At 37.6% G+C, this 18,362-nt stretch overlaps 2 protein-coding genes across 3 annotated transcripts; both read right to left on the bottom strand.

Moving 5' to 3' along the window:
• Nucleotides 1-822: 822 nt before the first annotated feature.
• si:ch73-95l15.5 (kinesin-like protein KIF15) lies at nucleotides 823-11,283 on the bottom strand. Of its 2 annotated transcripts, none has more exons than XM_017491349.3 (11): nucleotides 11,080-11,283; nucleotides 9,979-10,182; nucleotides 7,752-8,776; nucleotides 6,309-6,461; nucleotides 4,531-4,614; nucleotides 4,312-4,428; nucleotides 3,475-3,624; nucleotides 3,188-3,355; nucleotides 2,829-3,020; nucleotides 1,872-2,063; nucleotides 823-1,749 (listed from the first exon to the last, which is right to left on the bottom strand). In XM_017491349.3, the coding sequence occupies exons 2-11, from the start codon at nucleotides 10,163-10,165 to the stop codon at nucleotides 1,645-1,647; spliced, it is 2,373 nt and encodes a 790-aa protein (XP_017346838.1). In that variant the 5' UTR covers nucleotides 10,166-10,182; nucleotides 11,080-11,283; the 3' UTR covers nucleotides 823-1,644. The 2 variants fall into 2 exon arrangements, with proteins under 2 accessions (XP_017346838.1, XP_017346837.1); XM_017491348.3 differs by having other exon boundaries at nucleotides 11,118-11,282.
• A 1,054-nt stretch (nucleotides 11,284-12,337) lies between these two features.
• Nucleotides 12,338-18,166, bottom strand: ppt2a.2 (palmitoyl-protein thioesterase 2a, tandem duplicate 2). The gene is made up of 8 exons (XM_017490241.3): nucleotides 17,798-18,166; nucleotides 15,106-15,259; nucleotides 14,316-14,411; nucleotides 14,112-14,219; nucleotides 13,915-13,998; nucleotides 13,692-13,776; nucleotides 13,209-13,263; nucleotides 12,338-13,113 (listed from the first exon to the last, which is right to left on the bottom strand). The coding sequence occupies exons 1-8, from the start codon at nucleotides 17,945-17,947 to the stop codon at nucleotides 12,970-12,972; spliced, it is 876 nt and encodes a 291-aa protein (XP_017345730.1). The 5' UTR covers nucleotides 17,948-18,166; the 3' UTR covers nucleotides 12,338-12,969.
• Between the last annotated feature and the right edge of the window lie 196 nt (nucleotides 18,167-18,362).

Below are 18,362 nucleotides of genomic sequence, written 5' to 3'. Positions count from 1 at the left end.
TGCAAGTCAAGGGGAATTTTGGCAATTTGAGCTTCTGTGAAAAGAAAACCGTAATTCAGATGAGGATCTGTGGAAAGTTTGCTGCGTATAACTTGAAAGCTCTAGGAGGAGTAGCATTTAGAATTTTGGGGTCTCCGAATAATAATAATAATAATTATTATTATAATTAATATAATAATATAAATGTGTGTGTGTGTGAGACTCACAGAGAGAGAGAGAGAGAGAGAGAGAGAGAGAGAGAGAGAGAGAGAGAGAGAGAGAGAGAGAGAGACACACACACACACACACACACACACACACACACACACACACACACACACACACACACACACACACACACACACACACACACACACACACACACTACCCAGTGTAAACTTTCCACCCTGTCACCAGTTCCATAGGAGTTGCTGTTTTTGTAAAACTGAGTCAAACTACCACAAATGCACACCCTTTGGGCTGTTGAACATGACATCAAGTCAGCTTATCTGACTCAACAATACTTTTAATTGTTTCAGCAATATTTATTAGCCAATATTCAAAAACATTACGGTCATCAAACCTGGTTCAGGTGTCAAACACAGCAGGAAAAATAAAGGCAAACTGGGGCAGTTTCTGAAACCACTGCTATCATTGTATTTAGTCGTACTGTTTATGGTAGTACTTCAAACATAAACCTGTTTAGGGAATAGAGGTCAGACAGCAACAAGGTCATTCTGCAACTTGATCTGCACTTATCGCATTACCTTTCAGCCAGTCACATGAGGGCATTAAAAAAACATGGTCTTTTTAATAATGACAAAAATGACAAAAATGCATCGATAGTGTGATAAGAGTGTTTATTGTCATTGTTCTCAAGAAAGAACAATCACTTTGGCACGTGAATATAACCTCATCCAAATGTTAAATGTCAGATTACAGGCTTTTGGCCTACATGTAAAGAAGACTGTGGACAAAAAAACAAAAACAAAAACAAAAAAAAGGATCATCAAGTTTCACTTGGCTGTACTCCCTTATAAATAATCAAACAAACATACACAAAAAAAAATCCTTTTTAAAAAAAAATTAAAAGTTTAAACAAAAGAACCCATTGCACTATTATATTAGAAAATAAAAACAATAATTGCAAATAGCAATTTGCAAAAATTAATGCATGAATATAATCGCTCTCTCCAAGGCCTGGAGGAAATTAATTGTGTATAGGCAAAAACAACAAGATAATCCCACTCACTTAATCCCAAACATAAAAACAGCAATACATTCTTGGAAAATAGCAGGTACACTTTAGTGCTGGCATGGAATCAACAATAATTAATTCCTTATACAGTATTATGTTTTGCTGAGAAATAAATTAAAACAATCATACGTGTCTTGGAATGCACCACGTCAATATGTTACAATAGGCTGAATTAGCTGAACGGAGATAATGGAGTTATAGGCAAGGCCTTACTTAAAAAAAATCAAACCGTGATAACTAATAAAAGCAGTACTGAAGATAAGGCATTTGGAAAACTGAGACTAAATAAGGGCCCTTATCAATCTGTGGTAGTGATATTACAAAAGATATGGTCATATAGCCCCGTACATATCCACCATCCATACAGATGTAGTCCAGTGTATGTCTGCCACTCTCACACACAAAAATCATAGTGTGTGTTTGAGGCTGACTCTTGGTTCAACCTTACTGAAGATGTCCTGATGAATTTCTATTAGCATGCCATCTCGCTTCTCTGCATCCAAGAGTACTTGCTGGTATTTGTAGAAGAAGAAGAAGAAGAAGAAAACATTAAATACCACACTGTGACAATCTGTAAATCATACATAGAACAAACCAACCTCTGAAAATGTGGCTATATCAGGAAGACATTCACCTCGATGAGTTTATCCCTTTTCTGCAAGCATTCTCTTAATCGAACTTCTTCTAAATCTCTCTTTGCCCTTTCAGTCTTCCAGGCATGTTCTGCCTGCTTGGTGTCTTTAATCATCTCCCTCAGCTCTTTGCGACTGTCTCTCAGCTGCTCGGACAGTTCTGTTATGGCTTGTTTGTGACTTTGCCGTTGGTCCTAGAAAACGTGTGATGTTAGGAAAAATCAATAAAAAAATGAAATCAAATGCATATTCGATTGAAGATCAGTGCCTGGTCCACAGTAGATGACAAGTACAATAACCACAGAGATACAACATGTACTCAACATTCTGGAACTTCTCTGAACCTTCCACTAGGTGGAGGGACTACCTAGAAAATCCTTGTGTGGGGAAGTGAGCATTCAGAGCAGGTCTATTCCAGTTGAAATGAAACTTTCCAGGTTTAATTACTTAACTAGAAAAATATTCAAAAGCAAAAAAAAAGAAAAAAAAAAAAAAGTTTGTTCCAAGAGTCTGGCTATGAACCAGTGAATACACTCCACCTCACGCCACCTGTAGGCAACTGGAAAATGTCTCAGTAACGCTCACTCGATGCATCTCTCTACATGTTGAGGCTTGACTCACATGACTGCCTCATAGAGAAGGTGGATGTAAGTGTTACCCAGTTGGACAGTATCAGTTAAACATAGGATATCGCTAATTACACACGGGGCAACAAATGTTATACTATTTGTTTATTATTTTTTTATTTCAGTACTATATATCAGGCAGTTAAATGCTATAGTTTAACTGGGTACAACCTTGGTGAATGGTAAATGTGGTGGCATTCCCATACTTTTTTCCACTTCTTAAAACAAGAACTGTATGTTCTTTCCACTTGGCTCACACTTGCTCCTTCCTTTGTGCAACAGAGGAGTTTAAAATTATTTATCAAGTGAGGGAATGTCACTCTGTCACCGTACCTGTATTACAGCCTCAGCTTCTTCTAAAGCTGTATAGAGTTTTGAGACTTCCTGACTCGTGGTGGCAGTGTGCACTTCCCAATCTTTGAGACAGTCTGAAAGCAGGGACTCCTGCTCTCGCACCTGACTGGCCAAAGTGCCCTCAGCTCCACCTCCTGGCAATCCCCGACCAATCAGAGAATCAGAGAGTGCCTGCAAACAACCATCATTATTGAAGGTCACTTTAACCTGATGTGTTTCCATTCACTGTGGCATTATCCACTGGGATTTCATAAGAACAATCTGTCAAAACAATATCCAGGTCATCTCAAAGAGCAAAGTAGAAGAGAAGGTGAACAGGAAATCAAATGGCGGTCAACCTGAACATCTTTTTGGGAGCTCTCTATTGCCTGCTGCAGACGAGCGATGAGAGCTTCTTTTTCCTGCAACACCTTTTCCAGGGCGGAGTCCCGCTCTTTCCATAACTCCCTCTCTTTCTGCACGTCCTTCAGTGACTGCGTCTTCTCAGCCAGTTCCACTCGCAAATGCTAAAACCAAAAGGGAAAGAGAGAATGACCTTCTGAATAAGACGTAGAGTTTAAATGATTATCAGTCAACAACAAACATTGTGTGTGTTTGTTTCACTTAAGCCCTGTGTTTGCTTTACATTGATGACATCTTGGTTACTCTGGAGTACACTGTTGACAGTGAGGAGATCTCTCTCCTGCCCTCTGCTTGCCTCCTGCAGCACCTCCAGCTCTTTCTGCAGGCTTCTTTCTCTCTCCTTCAGTTCAGTCAGCTCAGCTTCCAAGACCCCCTGAAACAGACGAACAGTCAAAGGCAAGATGAGATTTTTTGTAAACCCCCCACCCCCAACAACAACAAAAAAAAATGTTCCTTTCACAAAAGATTATTAAATAACAACAAATATTACATAAAGCTCTCATTCATGGTCCTCATAAAGTCATAACAAAGGACAATAGAAGTCATTCGTGTTTCGAAAAATGTGTTTACAAGAAGGGAGAATTGAAGTGCAGAATCGTCATTAGGAAAAACATCATGCATTACAATAAAAACAATAATAATAATAATAATACAAAAACAAAAAAATAAAATAAAAAAAGCCATAAAGGAAGTTGAAATTAATATCTGCAGCATATTTTAAGATTATTACTTTGTGACCCATGTAAATGCACATGTTATGCAGTAACTAAAGTATCCATGCAGTAACCATGACCCTTGAAAGAAAAACATCAGACCTACAAATCTTGGATATTTAAATATATTGAATCTACATTCAAAGGGTTCGCAAATATATGCCACCTTAAATTATTAATATTATTTTTTTAATCACTAGGACTTGATATTTATAAATGCTTTCAGACAAATTAATAAAAAAAATTATATATATGCACGTAAAAAAACAAATGTATGCAGGAAACTGTAAATCTGTACAGGCAAGCCCTTGTACACGTATGGAAACAGCAAGCGTCACCTTTCTCACCTCTCGCTCTGAGTGTGTATCAGTCAGAGTCACAGTTACACTGCTGATGAGTTTATCAGCCTCCTCTATCCCTGAGCCAAGGTCCAAACAAAGCTTTCGGATCAAAGTCACACATTCCTTCAAAGAGAAGAGCTCTGAATCAATCACAAGTCAGTTACCCGAGGCGACATACTAGTGCGTTTGAAACTTAATAGCTGTGCTCAAAGTTTGAGAGCCAACCTGAATAACTCTGTCTCTGCTTTGCAGTGAGTGGCTAAGATTCCGGATCAGTCCACTCTCATCCTCTGAGCTGCTGTTCGGATACTACAAAAAGACCAGGAGATACACACAATAGTGTCTATTAGTTCACTGTCCTCATAAAGTCATAAAGGACAAAAAAAGTCATTAGTGTATCTAAAAATGGTTCCTGTGAGTACATTCCTGAAAGACAAGTCATAGTTATGTGCACACATTCAACTGCTAAATAATACAGCAACACTTCATTACCACACAAACATGCATGTATACACAGTTTAAAAATATGATCTAGAGATACGATTAATGATCACAGCCATGCTCGAGGCGAACGCCTCCTGCTGAGGAAGACTCCGGGAACAGGTGTGCGTGTTTTTGTTGTGTGTACCTGCATTTATGAAATTCCTCATGACACCACACCCACAGCATTTATACACACCTGTACATGCCTTATACACCTTATGCGACTCAATTTGTGTCAAACAGATAAACAGAGGTCATTTCAAAGTACTTTAAAGAATATATCATCACGATAACTTTATACAAGTGATAATATTGATTCTATACACACCCTGACAACAGTAATACAAACATGAATGCTTGAGATTTCCGCAGTACAGAGAAAGACTGGGCTGCAGGACAAACAAAACCTGTTCTACATTTAATAGATCGCACGTTCACAGCACACCTACACCAAATGTTTCTCGTAATCTTAAAAATCTTTTGATCTGTAGGTGCATGATGTACAAATTTTTATTTATTTATTTATTTATTTTTAAAGATGACTTGTAGCGAAATATTCCGAAAAGCAGCTTATAAGGTGTCGAGTATAGGTGGGAACTCCTTTAATACTGTTTAAAAAGCATCTCTGGGGAACTCCTCAAGAAATCGGGTGAGAAAATGCCAAGAATGCATTTCTGGAAATGCTAGGCAAAAACTAATTTGAAACTACTACATCTTCTACTTTGAAGATGCTTCTACATGAAATTATTTTGATTTATTTTGGATTTTTTATCACAACAGAAATCCCATAGTTCCATTTGTGTTACTCCAGAGTTTTGATGACTTTATTATTATTCTAAAATGTGGGGGAAAAAAACTAAAAGAATGAGAGGGTCTAAACATTTGACCCATATTGCGTTTCACGTTGCTGTTGGAGTTGAACGTCCATTCGTATAATTACGACAGTCTTAAGTAGTAGACAAACTGTCACCAGACGTGTACCTATTTAATTATGACCTCATTCGAAATTAATTTAATATTTCAATAAAATAAATTCATTTCTGGGCTCAAAGTTCTAAAATGAACGACGAATGGAAATCTTGAATAGCATCTGAAAGAAAATGAACAGCATGGAGATAGCGGTGTGATTTATTTGTACGTTTTCAAAAGTTGTGTAACTAAAAGCATGCCTTTTGATTGACAGGCGATTATCTGCCAATGTACTGAATCTTTTAAGACCCCATTTAAAATGGATTTTTGACCACCACAATGCTCACTATTAAGCCGTAGCATCACCTTACGTTTCTTTGCTGTTTTATTAAGTCTTTTATATTTGACAAATCCTATGTAACCCAGTGCATCATTTCACTGCTCACAGTATATCAGCTCCTCTTTCAATCCAGATAAATGTCTCTGTTTAACATGTAAATCCACTTTTCAAAATTTCAGCTGTTAAACTGTAGGAGCAGTCAAAACCCACTAAACCAACGGGAGAACATCGGTTAGGTGACTCATTTGCTGTTTGATGCCATAATGCTTACCACTGGTAGTGACTGCTTTGATTGATGGGTCTTACTGGGGACTGAATGGGTGCCGTTCTGAAGCCCCGCCTCCAACATCCTGATACAAGCATGTGCTTGATCCAGCTGCTCTCGTAACTGCTTGACTACAAGATGCACTCTGGCTGTATTGACCTACAATAAAACAATATAAAGTGGAGGGTAAATATGTGGACAAAATATCATTTTGCAAATATACTGCTACAAACTACATTTGCAGTGATTTTCCATCCTATGCACCAAGTGAAGTCTTTCTCACCCCTCTCAACCTCTGTGTACCCAAGTGACCAGTTAAACTGCATTTTTTAAAGCATTTTGTATAAACAGGTTTAGCAGTTTGCTACATGTATCTGTTCATCATCATGACTTCCTCCTCATAGTTTTGAAAACCACAAAAGATGAAGAAAATTGCAGAGTGGCTGGAGAACAAGGTCATGTCAACCTTCAGCAGTAGCATTAGACAAACCTCTGTGTCTATGCTGTGAAAGGCAGGTTAATGTGCCTGCATGAACCGACGCTGTGTATGAATTATATTTCAAAATGTATTTATAGAATTCACAGAAAATCCAGTGGCTGTTTTGTGCTGCTGCTTTTTGCTGGCACGGTTTAGGTCCACTTGTCCACTCAGAGGGAAGAGTCACTGTTCACCTTTATCCTATAATGAAATTTGTATCCTGATGGGATACTCTTCCACAACCCCCCCCCCACAAAGACAGGGAACAAGGGCCTGCTGAATGGTTTGAGGATTATGAACATTATGTAAATCACATGCTATGACCTTAACAGTCACATCTCGACCCACATCAACCCACATCTCGACCCAACGGAACACCCTGTACTGAAGCCGTTCTGATGACTCATTGTGGCCCAACTCCATAGTAACACACTTTATGTTGTTTATTTTATCCCTTTAACTTGTCACTCCAATTATATATTCCTTAAATGTACATCTGCCAAATGTGATTTATGATTAAAAATTATCGCTTAAAGAGTTTTTAAATAAATAAATAAATAAATAACTTTTGGTGGCTGATTGGCCTGCATTACTTTGAGAACAATTGTTTACATATTTTTGAATCTGGTGAATAACCTTGCGTCGCAAAGGCCAATATTATGACAATGATTAACCAAAATTTATGAAGCGGCACAACTGCAAAAGCCAAAATGTTTCCTTGAAATAAATAATTGTATATTTTGCAAGACTTTGAGCAATACTACAAGATATAGACTCAAATAATGTCTTTTTTCAAATGCCTCACTGTTTGATGTATCCAAGTTGCACATTTTAACTGTAATCGCTTTAAACTAATCCCTGCTTAAGCCAAAACTATAACAAGTGCTTGCTGATGAATAGCATTTCAACAGCAAAGCGGTTAAAATTTAATACCAGTGTGAATGCATACCAAAAAGAGAGCGTTTCCTCACCTCTCTATGCAGTGGCAGAAATTCTTCCCTCAGTTCAGTCAGCACATCCTCACTCTCCTCATTCAAATCTTCCTCCACTCGTTCACCTCCCTGTCCAAAATTCAGCACTCGTGTGACCCCGATCGGAGGTGATCCATCTGCCACACTGCCATTTGGTCCCTTCACTAAAACTGGGATGCGACTTCCTGCTGGAGACCTGAATGGCTTTCCCTTTATACTTTTCAGCTTATGGAGGATGGAGTCCAAAATGACTGAATGCTCATCTGGCCAATCAAACGGATCATGACCATCTACAGAGTCGAGCGATTGTGCTGAAGCTGTACGAGATCGTGCTTTTAGCGAATGGCAGGAACCAGCTAAGGAGGCGGGACTAGAGCGGAGCGATGGAGCTTTGGACCAGTGGAGAGGCATGCTCTGGGACTTGTCCCTAGATAAGCCAAACGGAGATGGGGCTTGCTCAGGTAAATTGCGAGGAACTCCACAAACAAATTCGTAATCAGAATCGGACACCCTTAAGGAGTCACAGCACTCGCAGTTTTTCAATTTGCTGCATCTTTTACCGGTTCTCTTAAAATATGGACACGACTCAGTTTTCTCAGACCAACATTCATACGCAGCGAGCGCCATGTTGTCACTCAGCATCTCTCGGTAAGCGTTCCCCGAGTTGCCTTCTCCCAGCTCTACATCTTCTTCACTGGAGCTTCCTCTGCTCTTCAGGTCAGATGGGTGGTGCTGCATATAAAGACTTCGTACCCACCGTCTTAAGCTGTCCCTTTCCTTAGTCAGTTTCTGAAGCCTCTCCCTGGATAAAACTTGAACTCTGGCTATGACTGTGTCAAACTTAAACACTCGCTCGAGCACAGACACACATTTGCCACATACAAACTCCCCTTTCCCGTTACCCCGTGTTACAGACTGCCCTAATATGTGTGTCAGCACAGCAAGCAGGTCCATTCCTTTATTAGGGGTGGAAAGGGTATGAGACTTGTACAATAAATTTGAGGAGCCAAGAGATAATGTACTGCCTGAAAGAAATTAAAAACAAAAATGCAAGGATTTAGTAATTAAGACTCACCACATATTTAATCCCAAGTGTACTGCAGAAGAACACGCACAAGAATATACATTAATCATAATAAATAAATAAATAAGACCATGTGTGTTTCAAATTTGTCTCCATCAACTGCATCTTTATTGCATGCAGAGTTACCACAGACAATAATTCTGACATGTTTCCATGTACTAAGAAATTAATAGAAAACCTGTTGAACTGAAACTGAAAAAGTGAACATTCTGGTGAAGTCTAAGGGCAGTGGTTAAACTGTCAATAAAGTAAAATACACATACAAACATATTACATATAGGCAAATTCAAAAAATATAAACCATTACACTATAAAAAAAAAAAGTGTTATCTTTTAACCAAATTGTTCTTCATTGTATTTTAAATTGTTCTTTATTATATGTTTTATCCCAATTTCCAACACTTGAGGAATACAGTAAAAATGTATGCTTTCCATAAGGTTGTCAGATCAATTCTATGGCTGACTGAAACCGAGGCTGCTCTTGAATCCATCGTTTACATCGTCTTGCCAAAAAGTTCATTTGCATTAACAGCAAATAAATGTATCAAAATAAACACTATAATTAGTTATTATAGCAATGACTTGCAGCATGCATGTTCGTTAAAACGTACATATTTTACACTATTTACGCACCTAAGCATTTGGTGATTCTGAAATAGCTTACAAAGAAAATACTGTGATGATTATTTTTCAGATATTGCCCAGACACATACAGTTATGTTGGGAATGCATAACCACAAACTGTTCCTTCTGGAAAAGTCGGCCCGTCTCTAAAAACATGATTTACGCAGATTTACAAGAAATATTAGTGAACAAATAAGTCCTTCATGTGTTCTACAAAAACAATTACATAAATGTTTATTTCCTGCTCCAGCCACTGCCCTTTGGCTTTCATCATAAGTGAGTTTTAATTAGATGATTTCAACAAAGACACTTGTTGAAATATGTTTTCTTGGTACATACAGATGTAGTAAATAGAGATTAGGTTAAGAAATGCTGGGGGTATTGCTTTAACACGTTAGCTTGTATTCAATTATCATTACTTTCTGAGATTGATCATTCTAAATCTTGCCATATCAAGATTATATTCACATGTGTGTATATGTGTGTGTGTGTGTGTGTGTGTATGAGTATTCTTCATACCCCATGGGCTGCTCTGGGCAGACCTGGTTGGCGACAGAAGATAAGCAGACTCTTTGCAAAGTGACCGTGTTGGACTCTGATTCTGGGCCCCTTTCCGTTTATGCGCTGCAAAAAGCCAGCGGCGTTGGTTCCCCTGTAGATCGTTGCCGCATATACGACATCCTTCAGTCTTGCACCTAGTTGTCATCCTGCTGGAAATGGGACCTGCAGGAAATTTTTTTTTTTTTTTTTTGAAAAAGGATATATATGAGAGAAACAAAAAGCAAAAGCTTAAATGTAAGAGTTATGCCAAGGGGAAATCTGATGGATTATTGGCTTTAAGGATTTTCAGGTGTCATGAAGAGATCTTGAATGAGGTGCTACCAGCTTGTTGAAAGGTACGCTGACAAAACGAATGCTTGTACTAAACAGCACATGCAGTGTAATGTGTAATGAAAGCAGTCAGTGTAGATGACAGCTCTCCCACTCTGTCCAAACAAACCTGCTGTTTACAGAGTGGAGCCGGACACGTCAACCTTGGGTTGCCAGATTGGTCCAATGACCTCTTACCGAATCACGCTTTAAAAATCGTCAAATTCGTAAAAGCTGGTTTCTGAAATGAATACCTTTTCAAAGAACACACCTCCAACCATAATACAATTTCCTCTAACCATCATATGATTAAAAAACCATCATATGATTAAACGAGGGAACAGACCCAATCTGGCAACATGACTTGGTCTGTCTGAGGTCTATGAACCCGGCATGGACTCTCCTAACTTTAAAGCGATAAAAAGTTTATATGATAGCAATATTGTACAGTCAGTCCAGTTAACGTAAGGTTAGAATATACCTACAATAATATAAAAGTGATCATATAAAAAAAACACGTTCACTGAGTTAATTTCAGTGACAAACTCATAACACCACGCGTTAAAATTAAAGACTTGCTGACAGCAAACCTTAGAGCTGAACGCTGAGGATCACTACAGCTAACACACACGATATAAAGTATAAAAAGGTTTGTTAAACAGCTCCGTGAGAACCGAGCACGGAGAAACACAGGAAACGCGGAAAACTTTCTAAACTCCATTACCTACATCGATAAAATGTACAACTCACCATAAAGTATACGTGTAATTTTGAACAGGTGAACTTACAGGTTAGCGCGCTCGAGCTACTTGCTACAATCCCCTCCAAGAGCTTTGTGTGCGCGCTCCGCGGACCTGATTGAACGCCCCGGCTCACTACCTGGATTGCTGACGTCAACGCGACAATACCTGTTTTGACAGAGGTTGCAGCTGCCACGCCGCATTAAACTTAGAACACGCTATAACCAGTTCATGTCCGCGCATAATTACTTTATTCTAGGCCAAAACGCATTTCACTTACTACCGATTAAAATAGCAAAGTAATTGGGTCACACCTATTTTTGACAGCTGCTGTGATTTTATGTCGAGTTACTGTCAGGGCATAATCATCACTTAAGTTGTTATGAAAAAACAAACAAACAATATTGATTAAATTCATAATGTCATCAGTCTGTGACTGACATTTTATTAATTAATGATAAGCCATAATCTCTAAATTGCATCCAAAAATTCTTAATACACTCTGAGGAATATAGTACTAAATTGTTCCTTTCGGGTCCACGGTGGTTTAGTGGTTAACAAGTTCGCCTCACACATCCATGGCTGGGGGTTTGATTCCCAGTGCTGCCCTGTGCTTGCAGTTCTCCCAATGCTGCAGGGGTTTCCTCTGGGTTCTCAGGTTTCCTCACCCAGTCCAAAGACATGCATGGTAGGCTGATTGGCATGTCTAAAGTGTGTGTGTGTGAATGTGCGCTCCAATTCATCGCAAAGGTCTTCAGAGGGATCTGTGCAGGGCACTCAAGTTCCTCCATTGCAAACCATGTCTTGATGGACCTCGCTTTGTGCACAGTGGCATTGTCATGCTGGAACGAGTTTGCAATCTTTAGTTCCAGTGAAGGTAACTAAATGCTACCGTAATGCTGTAGCATACAAAGACTTACTACACAACTGTTTCAGACTTTATGGCAACAGTTTGGAGAAGGCCCACAGGGTGTTATGGTTGGGTTTCTACAAACTTTCGGCCATATAGTTAACCTTTAAAAATTAATTAAGGACATAACATTCATTACACCCATTAACATAAATGGATCATAAATAGATTTTAGTGTGAAGATTTAAAAAGGTACACTACAGGCAGCTTTCTAGAAAAAAGATGCAAAAAATCTTTGTACAACTAATATCAAAAATAATCTTCAATGGAAAAAAATATTGAATTTCAGACATTCATAATACTGATTACAAATTTTTCAAATGCAGTCACTATGTATGCAGACATTTGCAATATTTAGATAATGTCAGCGCATAATCAAAAGAATTGTAATTAGTGTAATATTGATTAATTAAGCAAAGCTACTATGTGGATTAGTGTAATATTGATTAATTAAGCAAAGCTACTATGTGGATTACAAACTCAGGTTTGCTTTTGGTGGTGCTCTCAAATGACTGCTCTACATTTATATAAACCAGTCACGTCACCAACAGCATACATGTTTAGCCCAGTGTGAACTGGCCAAACAACTTTCTATTCCAGAAGTTGCAGATCAAGATGTTTTGTCCCCTGCAGGTATACAACCAGTGATAAAATACAAACCTAATGTATTTTGACAGGAAAAGAACAGCCAAATAATTCAAATTTTTTTTTTTTTTTTAAAATTGCAATATTTTTTTATTTTTTATAGCAGGCTTAAAACCATCTTGTGTGGAAAACAATATGCATGTTTGACATTCAGTTTTTTTGTTGTTTTATATTGTAAATATATAAATATCAAGTTCAAAATGAATTAATATTCATTGAAATTCTATTCTACATACATGCAGAAACAATCATTTTTCTTAAAATTACAAGACAGATCTGTGAATGCAGAATGGCAACAAATGATCAATGTCATGGTTCATATGTGTGTATCAAGACTTCTGTTACTTATGTGAGCCACGGCTCTATGCAATGGTAGTACACGGTCCGGTTTGAATGCCAGAAGACGTGTTTGACATAGGAGAAAATACACTGGACCAGGTCTCCTCTGGAGTCTAGTGTTTTCAGTCCAAACACATCATTCTGATACCACTGAAGAAAGAACAGAGAATATTCTCAGTATAGGTATCAGACTAATACTATGATCATATAAATGATTTAATTAAAAACATTTTGCTCTCTCTCACATCCTGTTGTTTCATTTCGACCACAGTTTCGTTGCTGTTATAGAATCCAAAGTGACTGTTGAAGAAAAACACAATATTTTGATCATAGTTTAAATTTCTCACCAAAAAAAAAAAGCCATGCACATTTCAAACTTTTTGGAGGAATCATAGATGTTGTTATAATACTTTGCTGAGAATAATCCCTCTAAATCTGCTGAAATGCACATGTCACTTTCTGTATTTCTCACATTCATTCCAGTCTGCTGAGTCCCAACCCAGCTTAACCCTTAAAAGCATAGCTAAAGCATTTCATAACCTGGGGATTACAGAACAGTTTTTGTGACTGATTCATTTCTTCATAGTAATTACAGCCACAAATAGGTAAAAAGTTTTATATGTTACACTACACCACCAAGGGAATGTACTGTAGACAGACTTTCTTTATTTCTGTAATATGCTATGAAGATCTTCCCCTGAATGCAGTTAAATATAAAACTTTGATACCTTGATTGCCAGGGTGTAATAACGCCATCATCTGGTCCTCCAATCAGCACCAACTTCTTAATATCCAAGAAGTGTTCTCGCCACTCTAAAGGCCAAGATTTTGAGAACATGGCTTTAGGTTGCTGACGCATGCAAGTTTAAGCAATGTGAAATGAAAATGTACCATGTTTTCCACACAGGTTTTATATTCAAAAAATATTTCAAAGTATTTGAAAGTGAGTACCTTTTTGATAAGGATAGTTGATCTCGCCATTCAATAAGGCAAGATATTTGTTGTACTTCAAGTACCTCTTTCTCTGGTGTGGATCTAAAATGTAGGGACAGACAAAAAAAAAATAAAAAAAAAATAGATGGACAATGTGAGGTAGAAAATGGGCACATGTATGAAGCACTGGATGCTCTAAAATACCATGCTCTTACCATTCCAGAAGTTGCAGATTGAGATCTTTTGTCCAAAGTAGTTATAGCACAGTTGATAAACGAGCTGCTTAATACATGATGGGAAGGTGTGCCTCAAGTATGACGTTACTGTTTAAAAAAAAAAAAAGAAAAAAGAGAATTTCTGAATACTGCACTTTAACAGACAGGTAGTAATCTCTGACTATGAAGAGATTCTGTACTAACCTCCGTACTGGCCGGCCAGCGGTGACGACAGAAAGATCAGGGAGTGGATATTGTGTTTGGGAAGTGTGGCAATAATTCCTCGGCATACCAGACCCCCTGCACAGACGTTCCATTTGAACATACAGAGTTTAGATTCAGAAATTTTTAAGCCAATATTCATAAACAGGGTGAATGTATCCTCACGGTAACTACCATACTTTTTTAGTACTTTTACAAAGCCATTTGAAGTGTAAAAGTTAAGAGCAAATTTGCAGTGGTGACACACAAAATATAAAATAGACCTTATTTTATGGTACAGTTTTAGTTTCACATTTGAGTAGTAAGCAGAAACAGGTTTTACCCTGCGAGAGTATTTGATGTCACTTTTTACTGAATTTACAGTTGAATTTTTCCCAAATTAATCTGTCTCTGTACGCCAAGTCCAAAACAGGGTGCTAATGTTCCCTGAATGTAATACATGCCACTGCCTCAAGCAAGTGATCTTATATTATCCAGCGCTTGTGTGTGTGTGTGAGTAAGGTAATGGTTAATGGTTTCCAAACAGATTCAGTGTGTATAAAGAAATACTACACCACTAGATCAGGAATGCATGTAGCCTAAAATCTTACAGCGTAAATTTGAATTCAAGAATATTTAACACTTATTAAAGCCTTTAAATCATAAAATATTGTCATATGTATTATGTGTAAGAGACTTTTTATAGACCAACAGGGACACTAAGTAAAGATTGTAACCAAACAGGAGAGGAATGTCAGGAAATAGAGGTGATGAAGTGGTGGTATGAACAGACCTTGTGAGAAACAGATGAGATGGATGCCGTCTTTGGCGTTCTCCATGATGGGTCCAATTACCTTTCGGAAACCATTAACTTGCTCCCACAGAGGCTTCAGGCTGGCCATGTCATCATACATGTCTACTGTAGTCACATTAGTACCTGGGTGAGTCTGAAAAATAGTGAAAAAGAGAAGATGCAGAGTTTCATTCTGAACTGAAAGGTGAAAAAACAGAACTGGCAGATGGCTGAGGTGTAAATAGTGACAGCAACAAACTCACACACACATTTTTTTTTTCCACTAAGTGACAAATATCACTACCACATCCATTATCGGCAATCCATTCTGCCCAACAGGAAGTCAGACATTTTGGATTTTGTGCATTTTAACCAGTATGAAACGGTTACATACTCCTCCATGGGGATTGATCAGTATCAAGGCAAATTTGGTCAGCATGATGTCAAGATGTCCACAATGCTAAACTGTGAAAGTTTTTTTTTTTTTTTTTTTTTAAATGGCGGTTGCCTTTAGCTAAATCTCCCTAAACCGTTTCCCACTCATTCTCTATGGTAGTGCAAAACACTACGGATGTAATATATATTTTAACCACTAATGCATTGTGGCGCTACAAAATAGAAAATAACATATTATAATTCATTTCTTAAATAATTTATTTCTTATAGAAATAAATGTTTAATCTTTGGTCATGGCAACTTGCACAAACTAAACTTTTAGGCATTTACAGAATTCTATATTTCCTATCAGGGACGCAGAGAAAAAGAAGCAGTGACAGTCGGTAGTCGTGAAAGAAACAGTTACTCACTTTTATTACTTGTAAACATCAACAAGAAGAGAGTTTAAAACAAAGACTATACTGTTGCCATGGAAAAACAAATTAATATGTTATGCCACACAAACAGGAAATGCTGCATAATTCCACTGTACATCATGCAATGTTGCTCAAACATCACATGTGTACTGTATGTTCAAAACAATACATTTTCATAACTGGCAGCAGGAAGAGAGGTTATAAACCAAACTTTTTAAATATTCCACCTACTGAGTTTATAAGATTTGGTCAGCATGATGTCAAGATATCCGTAATGCTTCATTTTTGGCATCTTAAACTGCACTGCCATGGTGAGGGTATAATTTAATGTCCCTTCATGTAATCAGGGAATGTGACATAATTCCAAATTACATCATGCAGTGCGTCTTAAATTTCACATGCATATTAAAAGACAGGGACAATTGCAGAGACATACTTAGCCTATAGTAATTCATTATCATAAAAACACTGTGAGAGAATAAAAATGAGGCTTATAAACAAAGCTTTTTAAAAATATTTCTTTTACAGGGTACATCACAGTCAATATGTCAATAGATGATATTAAATTGGGAAGGAAATGTTAACATTTGAAAAGTGTTGCCATGGCAAGGTGATCAATTAGCAGTCCGTTCAGGATGTCACGGAGGGTTTTTTTTGTGATTGTTACAGCCAAAAATGCTTGGTTTCCTGCGGCTTTTCTCTGTGCTTTTTTGTGGAAAACTACTTGAATTGGCGGAATCGTTTTGGACGGTCTTTGACAGTGATGCTTGTTGGTAAATGAGAACTTTTAGATGTACTCATGTTCAAGACACGTGAATCGAAGAGGGCTTTGACTGAATGCTCGTTGTGATGACGTCGCATGATTTACGGTAATTTTGAAAAATTGCAGCTCCTCCAAATATTGCGGTGTTTTCTTGATTTTGTGTTCATTTCTGTGATCGCAAAATGGAAAAATCCTGGAGGGACTGATATCATTAGTAATATAACTAACTCAGTGATCTACGTATGAGGAAGTTGCCTAAATTTTTTGTATTGTTCAATTCTGACTTACTAATGTATTTTACACCATGAACACATATGACATGTATCATATGTGATATATCATATGATACATATCACATATATATCACATATTGACATGGCCCGTCTTGGCTCAGCTCTGCAGAAAATCTCTGGTAAATTGTAAAAATTGCAAGCTCCTCCGAATATTGTGGAGTTTGATCTTGCGTTAATTTCTGCGATCGCAAAATCGTAAAATCCTGGAGGCATTGAATTAGCGTGTTCAACAGTGCAACCAGGAAGTGTAGCATAATTCCATTGTCAATCTTGCAAAACGGTTTAAAGTTATTGTGTTCACTGATGCGACATTCACTTCCCGATACTGCCTCTTGAAATAGACATAGCTGCACCCTCGGTGCTTGGACCCATAAATTGCTGCTTGCAGATATATTTCCCATTGGTACTGTATTTCCACTGGTCTGTGCTAACATAGTTATTTAAGAGTATTAAATATTGAGTATTATGGGTATTCTCAAGTGTTAGTGCTTTTACAATGCAAGTTAGACTACTGACTTTAACAAGTACCTCCTTGTTTTGTTTTCCTTCCTTTCCTCATTAAACACTTTAAGAATTTGTCGGATTGATTAAAGATAGCCTACTTTTAGAAAGAAAACTTTAACGAGACTTTTATAAAGATAAACTGATTTTCACACTCACACACTCTCTCACTCACACGCGTGCGCGCGCCATTCAAGTTCAAAGTTGTTTGAAACTAATTAAGCTCATTAAAGCCTGTATTCAAGCGAAAAAAGCACAAGTAGCACCTGAACAGTAAATTATATATTAATAAAAAGAATAAATAAATAAAATAATTTCCTTACCACATTGATAAAGTTGGCCAGTTGGGTAAACTGCATTGGCCCGTCAAATAATCCATGAACTATAATGACGGGTCGATATCCATCCGCAATCACAAACACAACACTTAAAATAATCACACATTCAAATAAACTTGCACTTTTCCACGCCATTAGAGCTCCTGCAATGAGACCAGACTTAGTAAAGTTATTTCTCTGACTTGTGAATTGAAGGGAAAGTGAGAGTAAAAGAGAGCAGGTAACACAGGCCAACTCTCATGCCAAAGAGGTGATATATGATATACCATACGTTGAGGAGCAGACTAATCTAAAGCAGTGTTTGAAGCTGCTGGTTTCCCTTCTGTTTTTGTGGAGGTGGGGGATAGAGATAAACATCACTTCCCTTATTTCTGTAAAGATGGGCTATCACTATTTCTTTTTTTTTTTTCTTAAAAAAAAAAAAAAACCCGCAACATACAAGAATATTTATAATACATTCAGGTGGATATATGTATACCGAAAATATTTTATTGTAGATTATTTTCGGTACTTTTATACATTCCAAAATGTGTTAATTGGGATAAATGTT

Source organism: Ictalurus punctatus, chromosome 17 (assembly GCF_001660625.3).
Source record: "Ictalurus punctatus breed USDA103 chromosome 17, Coco_2.0, whole genome shotgun sequence".
In the NCBI taxonomy this organism is placed as follows: domain Eukaryota; kingdom Metazoa; phylum Chordata; class Actinopteri; order Siluriformes; family Ictaluridae; genus Ictalurus; species Ictalurus punctatus.
Note: the sequence above shows the minus strand (reverse complement) of the source record. Positions and strands in the feature narration are given on the sequence as shown.